The sequence below is a fragment of the Gloeophyllum trabeum genome (assembly GCF_000344685.1).
Source record: "Gloeophyllum trabeum ATCC 11539 unplaced genomic scaffold GLOTRscaffold_00007, whole genome shotgun sequence".
NCBI lineage: Eukaryota > Fungi > Basidiomycota > Agaricomycetes > Gloeophyllales > Gloeophyllaceae > Gloeophyllum > Gloeophyllum trabeum.
In genome coordinates, this window is record NW_006920416.1 from 1,701,529 (window position 1) to 1,711,622 (window position 10,094).

Consider the following 10,094-nt stretch of genomic DNA (forward strand, 5'->3'; position numbering starts at 1 on the left):
CCCCCCNCCCCCCCCACACCAGAACTGGGCTGCACCCCGACACACCTCGCCCTCGCGTGGGTCGCCAGGCACCCGACCACGTCCACCGTCATCCTCGGCGCGTCGCGCCCCGAGCAGGTCCTCGACAACCTCCGCGCGATCGACGTCGTCCCGCGGATCACGCCGGAGGTGGAGGCGGAGATTGAGGGGATATTGGGGAATCGGCCGGAGGGATATGTGAGTGTTTTGGGTTTGGCGTTTGGGTTGCGATGGGGATGGGATGGGGTGTGGGTTTGGGGGTGTGGGGGTGGGGGTGGGGGTTGGGGTTGGGGTTTTGTGGGATGGGGTTTTGTGGGTGTGGTGTGGGTGTGGGTTTGGGGTTTTCGGTGTGGGTTTTGGGTTTTTGGGCTATGGTGGAGCGCGGCGCGGCACGGGCGGGGGGTGTCAGCAGGAGCGGGCTTTCGCTGCCTTTGTGTGGCGCCGTCCGGTGTGAGCGGTGCGCGTTTGCACGGACGCGGAATCCGTTTGCTGGCTTTCTTCCTTCCTTCCCCCTTCCTTCCCCCTCCTTTCCACTGCTGTGCTTTCTTGTTCCTGGATGTGTGCTGACCGATGGTCCTTGGATGCGCAGGCGACGTACGGCCGCCCGCCGCTCGACCCCCACGGGCGCGACCCGATCTACTAGGCGCGCCACCGCGCCTCCGTCACGTTGGCGGGCTCGAGATAGGGAGAAGGGAGAAGAGGGATGGGCTGGGTGCGCGGAGGGACAAGCGGAACGCAGGGCAAGAAGGAAGTAAAAGTGAATTGTGTGTATGTATCGTTAGGCTCGTATGGCATTCGATGTGCCGTGGTTAGGGTTCGCGTTCCCGCCGGATCGGATGCCCAGCTAGTTATGTGAAGAAGGCGGTACGGACGTCAAATTTGCACCCCCTGCTATGATCCAGCGCTGCGGTAGTCCACCACAGGCGTGTACTTACCTGATCTAGGGAAGACAGCGAGCTGAGAGCCGTCGTATTATTATCCTCCCCTTCCTCCCTCGCACGTCCCTTCGTCCACCCAACTGACCCAAATATCCCAACTTTCTCCCAGCTGACCCGGCTAGCACAGGTGACTCGCACAATCCGACGAGAACCGGTACATTCTCGCGGGATCACGGTCAGCTGATGGGACGCTCGAGTTATATTTACGCCACCTTCGGCGTTGTGGAGCGCGACTGGTATGGCAGCGTTGCAAATCACGTCCGACATATCCCCGCGCTGCTCACCTTCCGTCAGGCCTGCCCGGGAGTGGGATACATAAAATCATGCCTATCCTCCCTTGACGCCTAAGCGCCCGCCATACCCACAATGCAGCGCCCCATCCTCGCGCTGCTCGCGCTCGCGCTCGCGCTTGCGCTCACCGCGTGCGCAGAGACCGCCGCGCAGGCGTACACGCCCACGACCGGCGCGTGCCCCGCGGGCTTTGCGCTCGTGCGCCCCGCGGGCGACCCCGCGGCGGGCCAGACGCTCTCGCCCGGCGAGCAGGCGTACATCGCGGCGAAGCGCGCGGACGTCCTCCCGGGCGCGTTCAGGCGCTACCTCGACACGGTCGTGCGCACCGCGCAGGTGCCGCTGCCCGCGTACATGTACAATATCCTCGGGAGCGAGGACCCCGCGCAGATGCCGACGGTGGGGATTGCGAGCAGTGGCGGAGCGTACCGCGCGGCGCTGTTTGGTGCTGGGGTGCTGAATGCGCTGGATGCGCGGAATGGGAGCAGTGTTGCGAGGGGCACGGGCGGGCTGTTGCAGGCGACGAGTTATCTCGCGGGCTTGAGCGGCGGGAGTTGGCTGGTGTATTCGTTGGCGCAGGCGAATTTCCCGACGGCGCAGGAGCTTGTGCTCGGCCCTGCAGACCCGGTGGAGGGTGGGTATGGCGGCTGGGTGACAGAGTGGGGGACGTTGACGCTGTACCCCGACAGTGCGGACGAAGCGATGAACGAAGAGTATATGAACCAGACTGTGAGGGATATCATGGGCAAGTACGAGGCGGGGTGGCCTGTGAGCATCGTGGATCTGCTCAGCAGGAGTATGGGGCGGCATTTCTTGAATGGAACGACTGGCGCGAATTTCTTTGACAACTCCACCGTTCACGGTGCGGGAGTGTTGTTCTCGGACTTGACGAATGTGTGAGTGACATCGTAAATTAACTTTCAAAATTAACTTTCAGCAGAGCCAGTACTTACGTCTGCTTTCAGTCCCACTTTCGCCTCGCGCGAGCAGCCATTCCCCATCGTAGTTGCAGATGGATGGTCAAAGTACCCCTACGGACCCGACGGACCCGAGGCACTTGGAAGCAACACCCCTCCCTCCAATGTCATCTATGAATTCAACGCTTGTAAGTGTCCGCGACGCAATAATCGGTTTCTGTAACTCACCGCATATGTACCTCAGACGAGATGGGCTCCTACGACCCGCAGCTCGCGGCGTTTGCCCCCATGCAATACCTCGGCACCACGAATGAGACCGTCTGTGTGACAGGATTCGAGCAAGCCAGCTTCATTATCGGCGGCTCGTCCGACTACTACTCCCAATCCAACTCCTCCGTAAGCCATGTCCCTCGCGCTTCACGTTCGCGTCATCTCACCACTGCGCACCACGGATACAACAGATGGCAGCCATCATGGCCACCGCGGGCCCCTGGATCACTCTTGTGAATGAATCATTCACACAGCCGGGCGTGCAGCTCGACGTTGGGCTCGTCCCAAACCCGTTCCAAGGGCAAGGAAATGGGTCTTTCACGGAAGTGAATGAGACGTACTTGAATATTGTAGACGGCGGGAATGATGGACAGGCGATTCCGATCCAGCCGCTGCTGGTCAAGGCAAGGGCAGTGGATGCTTTGATTGCTATCGACGTGGTAAGTAGTGTGACGATGGGAGTAAAATGCGCAGAAAGTCTGATGAAAACGTGTAGAACGCTGAGGTCAACAACTATGCGACCGGCGGTGACTTTATTGTAAGTCCATTCACGTATCTTGTCTGGGCACTCACCTGATTAGTCTCTCGCGCTCCTCTAGTCTTCAGCCACCCGCGCTGCGCTCTTCCCCACCGCCTACTCCTTCCCCCCAATCCCTCTCAACACCTCCACCTTCATCGCCGAGAACCTCACCCTCCACCCGACCTTCTTCGGCTGCGAAACGCCCGAAACGCCGCTGATCATCTATATTGCAAACGGCGGCCCACCGAAGGGGCAAATGGCTGTGACGAACACGTCCGATGATACGTGGACAGAACCGCTTATCCAGGCGTTCCTCACGCAGACGTTCGATATGGCGACGCAGGGGTACCCCGCGAGCGAGGCGGAGAGCACGGACCCAGAGTGGGCCGCGTGTTTGGCGTGTGCGGTTGTTGATCGCGAGAGGGAGAGGCAGGAGATTGCGAGGGCAGGTGTTTGCGAGAGTTGTATGGCGAGGTATTGTTGGAGCTGAACATGAGTTCAAGCTCGGGCCGCAATGGATAGTAGATGTCCGGGCTCGCTGGCTTTATTACGGCAATAACATGGACTTCTGATAATGACACGAACCAAGAGAAATATAAGGGGAAACATAGGCGTGTGTGGGAAGTCTCAAACACGTACAAGCATCCATGAGCACTGAAAGGATTCACGAGAAGGATTCTTGTCTGTGTGGTACCAGGTCTGCGCAACTTCTACGGAGCAGTGAAAGTTATGTCCAGCACCGAGTCTGCATCACCATGATCTTGCTCTTCACGTCGGACATCCCTTGACCCCCCAACGGACCAAACTTGGGAAATCTTTCTGTTCAGGTAGACTTGGGTCGGAACCCTCGGTCCAGCGCGAGGCGAAGTATATCCCACTATTGCGTTCCTACGCCCTACACCTGAGAGAGTCTATCCGCCTTCTAATGAAAGGCTCCCTCGGACTCTGATCATGATGAGCTCAAAAGCAATACTCTACGAAGGTATCGCATTTAAGGTGAGTATGGAGGCATGTGAGCAAAGTAGATGCCTTACGATAATTTGAACAATCTAGGTAGCGGCGATGATCAGCTCCAGGGCAAAGAGACTATGGTTGCAACGTACACAGTCTGACGTACACAGTCTGACACCGGGTAGAGCGCGTTACTCCCAGTCGGCCTTACCTCCCAAAAACAGACGATGCAGAGATGGGCCAAACCGTAGAGAATACATTCTATGAAGAGGGCGACAATCTGCACTGGTGCGATAGTGAAACCTCTCATGTCAACACACGACCTAGGCAAGGAGAAGGGTAGAGTCGTATTCTCGCTTGGAGTCGATATTTAACTGGTCCAGGCGTCATGAACATCATGGATACGTGGAGCGGAGGGTGCCGTCTTCTTCCCAAGATGAGTGCAGAAACTTAGTTTCGTGAATCAGGTCGACCCCAGCAGGGTTCGATGCAAGTTTCTATCATGTAGCCTTCGACTTGAATAGTGACCATCCCGAGAACAACCACTGGCAACCACCTCCAACGAATTGGCCAATGCCTAGGAATTCAATCTCAAGAAATCGGTGAGCGCGAGGCAACGCAGGATCAGACCGGTGTTATCGCAAACCTCCACGAAACGTTGTCGGATCTTCCTCGGAAATGGTGCTCCTTATGCTCTAACGAGCCTCACGCCATCGATGATATCTCCCATGCGCTGGTGCAAATATGCAAACAAGTAACAGGGCGTAAATCGGGATATTGATCACTCAAAACGAATCCTCTCACCTTCACGAACTTCCCCGCAGACGTCGTCGACATCCAGGTTCGCAACCAACGTACGTCGGATCCCGCTCCACAGATAACAATAGTGGCCTCACACAGATGCGGAACAAGTGCAATCCGCGCGAAGAAGACCCACCGTTCCTCGTGTATGATCGTAAATGATACATTTGCGATTCATATATCAGAAGAATGCCCAGAAATGAGTATAAACCTAACATCGCCCATTAAGGTATCGGACGAAACGAGACCACGCAATCCACAATCCACAGCATTATCCATGCTCAACGAATCATTGGTATACCCGCACAGAAGCGATGTCCCAGTACGCGTTGCTGAACGCCGACGGGTTCTCGTTGACGTACGCTAAATTATGAATAGGAATCAATGGGCGTCCAAGAAGGCCGGATGAGAGTGGAAGCTACTCACTCACGCAATCTCCTGGACACCCGTCCGAGCTATAGACGGCGCCGGCCCAGTCTCCACCTGAGCACAGTCAGTATACGTGATAATGCGGAGAAAGTAGGTCACTGACAGAGCGTCAAGTCGAAGATGATGTTGTTCTCGCCGAAGTGTGAGGCGAGGTCGCAGTCCGTGTTCGGGAAGTATGCTGTTGCCGTTCCCTGCATTTTAGATATCACCCTATTAGTGTTCTAAACATGAGGATGTTGGGGCTCGTCGAGACGTACCCAGTTATCCGTGTCAATCTGAGCTGGCCCGGAGTAGACGTCGAACGGCACAGTCCCGTCATTGCGCGCCCAGAACCAGACCTTGATGAAGTCTGTCGTACGTTCCATGGCATACCTACGGGGCCAGAGGAGTCAGTGTTCGAGTGATGGAGAATTGCAAGAATGGAGGCGCACCATCCGCCGCCGTTGTCGTTGAACTCGGGCCCGTAACTATTCGTAGTCGGAGCTTGGACCCCGCACCCAGCGTTATCGTTGTCTCCGCCATAGCAGTCGTTACCAGTGGCCGTGCTAACAGCAACTCCGTCGACGCTTTACAAGGATCAGAGAAGGACAAGAACATACCCAGTTTGCGTCCTGCTAGCAGGCATCGTACAGTTCGCGCTCGTATGGAGCGTACTCGCATTCGGCGACTCGTCGTTCACACCTTCAAGGATATCGACCTCGCCGGAGTTTGGCCAATCCGACTCGAGGGTCTCCCATATCGCCGGCCATGTCGCGCATCCCTGGGGCATGTGTCGAACATTGAATCTAGCATACTACATGAGGGTGTGGGCAGCTGGCAGAACTGGTAGGAACTCACACTGCTACGTGGGTGGTGTACGCCTTGTCGCTCTTGATTCTCACGCTGTTCCGACCCGGATCGCTGGCGCTGAGCACGGTGGTATCATCGCATCGCATAATCAGGGTATCGTCGGACACATATGTGAGGTTTTGAGCCAGAGCCGTCGCTTGATCGACGTAGGTCCTGAATGGGAGTCAGAACACTCTGAGATATCACGGCACACGCACGAATAAGCTTACACTCGACCATTGGTGGGATCGGCGATGTTCTCGAAAGTCCAGGTGTTGAGGAACGCCGGTCCTACCCAGTTATCGCTGAGTGAGTAGGACGCAGCGTAAGCGGAGGTGAGCCAGGAAGTCGAGAACAGGGCCGCGGCAGCGCGCATGATTTACAATAGATATGAAGGGACTCGATTCGGGGAAGAGAAGGAGAAGTATCCGACGACGAAAGCAATCACTCACATCCCGTCTTATACTGTACCTCCCATGAGCTCCCCGTTGGCATGCCTCCGGGCGCGAGCATAAGCCGACGCCCTTCAGGTGGCTCGGGACGAGAATAAGCACATATGGAGGCAAATGGGGTGGAGTGCCGCACGGTTACTAGCCATGGGACGGGCGGATGATCTTCGACAGGGGTGGCGTCAGATGGAGGATCCATAAATAAGAAGATCAAATAGACACCATGAGGTTGCAGAGCTTAAGAAACCTGAAAGTGTTCTTATTACGCACTGCATCCACCGACCAATAGCGGATGAAGAGAAACAGGAAAAGAACCCGTCGGAGCAATCGCGCAGGTCCCTATGATGGGTCAGATAAGTGCAGCAACCCACGGTTAGGATTATAAAAAGCAAAGGAACAGGGAAGTCCATACTCCCCCTGGTCATGCAGTCCCGGTATCTGTAAGATCCGGCACGCTTGAGGAGAGCTCAGACTTCGTATTAACCTTCTTGAAGTTCTTCGGAGTTCGGAGGCGTCGCGGTAACGTGACATGCGTTTTCATGCGAGTCGTTAAACTCGTTGGCGCGACGCGCTCCTAGGGCGGCTCCTTTGCGTCCATCGGAGGATGGTGGCTGACGCTCACAACGACCATCAGAACAGTGTATAGCGCAGATTGCACATAGAAGGATGCGATCCGAGACTGTAAGACGTTTGCACCCTGGACTAGTGGAAGTGGCCCCCAAATGCCAATGCTGGTCAGTGGTCTTCCCAGGCGCTAATCGCGGTAACGTGACTGAGGGCTTCGGCGCGACTCGACGCTCATTCGACGACGCGTCGTGTTGGTTCGAGAAATTGAAGCTCTCAACGGGTCTGGTCGACGTTCTGTAGCGCGGTGTTTATTTCAGCCTACCAAGGAATCGAGCTGTCTATCGAGTATGAATTTTTCTCCACCGAAAATGCCGAGTCCCAAGGTACGGGTCGCGTGCGAGCAACTGACTCGACGGCATCCTGAGGCTTGGTGCCATGATCTGCTAAGATAGCGCTACGATATCTGAGATTAGCCCTGCGATATCTCTTGCCTGTCGACTAGAACTCACACTTTCCAGCTAATCACTTACGCTCTGTGCTTCTAGAAGCCGCTCCTCGCCCCAATCATTGCTTACTCAGGATCACCTTCCCCTTATAACAATCGTCGTCAACTCACGCCAGAACGGGCACAAATTTCTCTCTGACCCAGCTCAAGGCCCTCGCTGCTTTTCTATTTACCTGCGTTGTCATCATGTCGGTGCATATAACCAAGGTGGGCAAAGGTATGTGCCGCCGTCAAACTCGTCAATACGTACATGAATCTCCTACGTCAACTCCGGCACTGAATTATGCTGATATAGACGTACGGGAGTATCGAAACGGCACGAAGACGCCCTTATCAAATGGTCATCTCAACGACCGTAAGCAGGAACTAATATTGGATTGATCCGATACTGATGTCTGCTTTGGAAAAACCCAAACGTCCATTCACGATCAGGTACTCCCAACCGCAACTTGCCAGCGTCGACCTACCCCTCTAAGGAATCTGTTCCGGTGTCCGTGGAGATGTCCCATTCGACCAGCAAGTGTACAGATTACGGGGACTATATGGAACGCTTGAAGCTCTCGAAATCAGACCGGTATAAATTGTTTGTGAGTTCCTGCTTACCACAGCTTTGGCACCTCGTGCCAGTGGTCCTACTAATATCCACTGATTTGTTAACTGGTAGTGCGATGTGCGGGAGCTGGCTAGCGAACATCTAGACATGGACAAACTTGTCACAGAGCAGGAACCAGGCATTTGGGAGAACTTCATATCTTTCGCACGTTTCGAACATCCCATCGTGCACAACCTATATAGTAACTAATCCACTTTCGTTATCTAGGCGAAAGAGACGTTCCCCATATTCGCGACTCCTCGGCGCACGGGGATATTAAAGAAATACTTGTCCAAGTACCTACATCGCCGAAAGTCTCGCGCGCGAGAGAGAGTGGTACAGTCTGACGAGTCAAGAAAACATCGGCTGCAAGGCGCACGCCGTACGGCCGTTGATAAGGAGAGCACGGGCTGCCAGGCCTCAAAGGAACCTGCGGAGGAAAGGAAGGCGGAAAACGACGCAGAAGAGGGTGACTACATGTCCTTGCTAAGCAAGGTGCGCCCTATAGATGTGGTCAGATTTGGACAAGGGGCTGTCCTGTTGAGGCTATTTTGATGCGACTGACACTTCTTTCTGTTAGCGAAATGGAAGTCCTCTCGTATGGCTATCCCCGTCGCCATCCCCGTCGCCGCCGCCAAAGACTGTACCTCCGAGAGTCAACCGCGTGAGTATTCCTCCTTCATACTCTCCGCCAGACCTCTGATGGTGCATACCTATGGCCTTATGACGCTTCTCCAGGCGTACGTCGAAATCATACAGAACCGCCCCAAGGCGAAACCCCGCTTTTCCGGTCCCGCAATCCCGTCCAACGCATCCCCCGGCGACGATGTTTCAGAATGTAGCACCCCTCGACCGTGCGCCAATGATGATCATCCGGTCCAGGCCTTCCTCCGCTCACTCACTCCCAGCTTGGAGTGCTTGTGGCCAGCCCTCGACACTCTGGGGGTAAAGGATATGGCCTGGGTGAATGCCATTCGCCGTTGGCCCCCCCATTATCGAGATCTAATGGAGGCGAAGCTCTTGGAGGACAGAGACGTCACCTCCCTTGATTGCCGTGGCTTGATGACCGCGATGTCATTGCCAGCTAAGGCTGATATGGCCATCCCATCCTCGAACTGCACTACCACTGGGCAGGATCGCGTAAGCGAGTTCCTATGCTCGCTTAGTCCCAGCCTCAGGCATCTGTATTCACCACTCAGCAAAATAGGAATGAGGGAGTCGTGGCTGGACGCTGTGATCAGTGGCCGGGAGCCTGACAAATTTCATGAGTTGTTGGAGTCGAACCTAGTTTGGACTAGGAAGGCGACTTGGTGTGAATACGTAGCCATCCTGGTCGGGTTAGAGAGTAGGGCTAAAGAAAGAGCTCAGAATGGTGTATGAGCTTCTATTACTCGCTGTACGGTTGCTGTAACATGAAAAAATCTCTGTAGGTCAATAGCAAATATGTGGTCAACACTGTTCTCCCGCTGTCTAGCCGTCTAGCTCGCCCTCAGTGCTTCCGCCGCACCTTTAGCAAGATACCCGAAGCGCATCTCATACCTCGTGATTGTTCGAAGACACCTCCCGCTTTGTCTTATAACATTAGGCTGCAGCGCTACAATGCCACGACGCCGTAATAGCCAGAACCGGTATCGTTGCCACCATCAACCTTCCAGTTCGGAATTCTATGCCGCCGTGAGGAACGAGCAGAGGCATAGAATATAGACTTTGTATGAATGTGAGCGTTACGCAGGTCACAGTGACAGCTCCTGCTTTCGACGGCGACGACGCGCTCACTCAAGCGCGCTATATGGGCTCCACATAGGCTACCTTTTGCTTTTCCCTCCCTGCCCACCCTTATGTTTGATAAGCTGCAGATTGTACAATGCCTGGTAGCTTTCCTCTCTCCACACTGTTTTTCCCACTGGGTTTTCAGGTGGCATGAGAGGTTTTGAGGCACCCATGGCTTTCATTGCACCCTTGTGTTTTCTCATGACATGTATTTATTACTGGGTCGTGGATGTGGTTTTCTAGGCGGGAGT

At 55.1% G+C, this 10,094-nt stretch overlaps 4 protein-coding genes across 4 annotated transcripts in view; 3 read left to right on the forward strand and 1 right to left on the reverse strand.

Annotated features, from left to right (window-relative positions):
• The window catches only part of GLOTRDRAFT_76822 (Aldo/keto reductase), a 3,948-nt gene extending 3,039 nt beyond the window's left edge, over window positions 1-909 (forward strand). Inside the window, exons 10-11 of the mRNA XM_007868358.1 lie at window positions 23-216; window positions 608-909. Coding sequence (XP_007866549.1) covers window positions 23-216; window positions 608-661 — 248 coding nt within the window. The 3' untranslated portion in view covers window positions 662-909. The remainder of the gene's footprint in view (window positions 1-22; window positions 217-607) is intronic.
• A 413-nt stretch (window positions 910-1,322) lies between these two features.
• On the forward strand, window positions 1,323-3,554 carry GLOTRDRAFT_121550 (FabD/lysophospholipase-like protein; the record flags this gene model as incomplete). Its single annotated transcript, XM_007868359.1, has 6 exons — window positions 1,323-2,140; window positions 2,210-2,349; window positions 2,406-2,557; window positions 2,623-2,871; window positions 2,928-2,969; window positions 3,031-3,554. 6 exons carry the CDS (start codon window positions 1,323-1,325, stop codon window positions 3,439-3,441), a joined length of 1,812 nt encoding a protein of 603 aa, XP_007866550.1. The 3' UTR covers window positions 3,442-3,554.
• A 1,438-nt stretch (window positions 3,555-4,992) lies between these two features.
• On the reverse strand, window positions 4,993-6,336 carry GLOTRDRAFT_106097 (laminarinase; the record flags this gene model as incomplete). The annotated part of the gene is made up of 8 exons (XM_007868360.1): window positions 4,993-5,066; window positions 5,130-5,186; window positions 5,236-5,323; window positions 5,390-5,504; window positions 5,564-5,677; window positions 5,732-5,917; window positions 5,970-6,134; window positions 6,191-6,336. 8 exons carry the CDS (start codon window positions 6,334-6,336, stop codon window positions 4,993-4,995), a joined length of 945 nt encoding a protein of 314 aa, XP_007866551.1.
• A 1,331-nt stretch (window positions 6,337-7,667) lies between these two features.
• GLOTRDRAFT_93877 (uncharacterized protein) lies at window positions 7,668-9,453 on the forward strand (the record flags this gene model as incomplete). The annotated part of the gene is made up of 7 exons (XM_007868361.1): window positions 7,668-7,698; window positions 7,777-7,836; window positions 7,914-8,068; window positions 8,146-8,259; window positions 8,302-8,568; window positions 8,654-8,737; window positions 8,812-9,453. 7 exons carry the CDS (start codon window positions 7,668-7,670, stop codon window positions 9,451-9,453), a joined length of 1,353 nt encoding a protein of 450 aa, XP_007866552.1.
• Window positions 9,454-10,094: the final 641 nt, after the last annotated feature.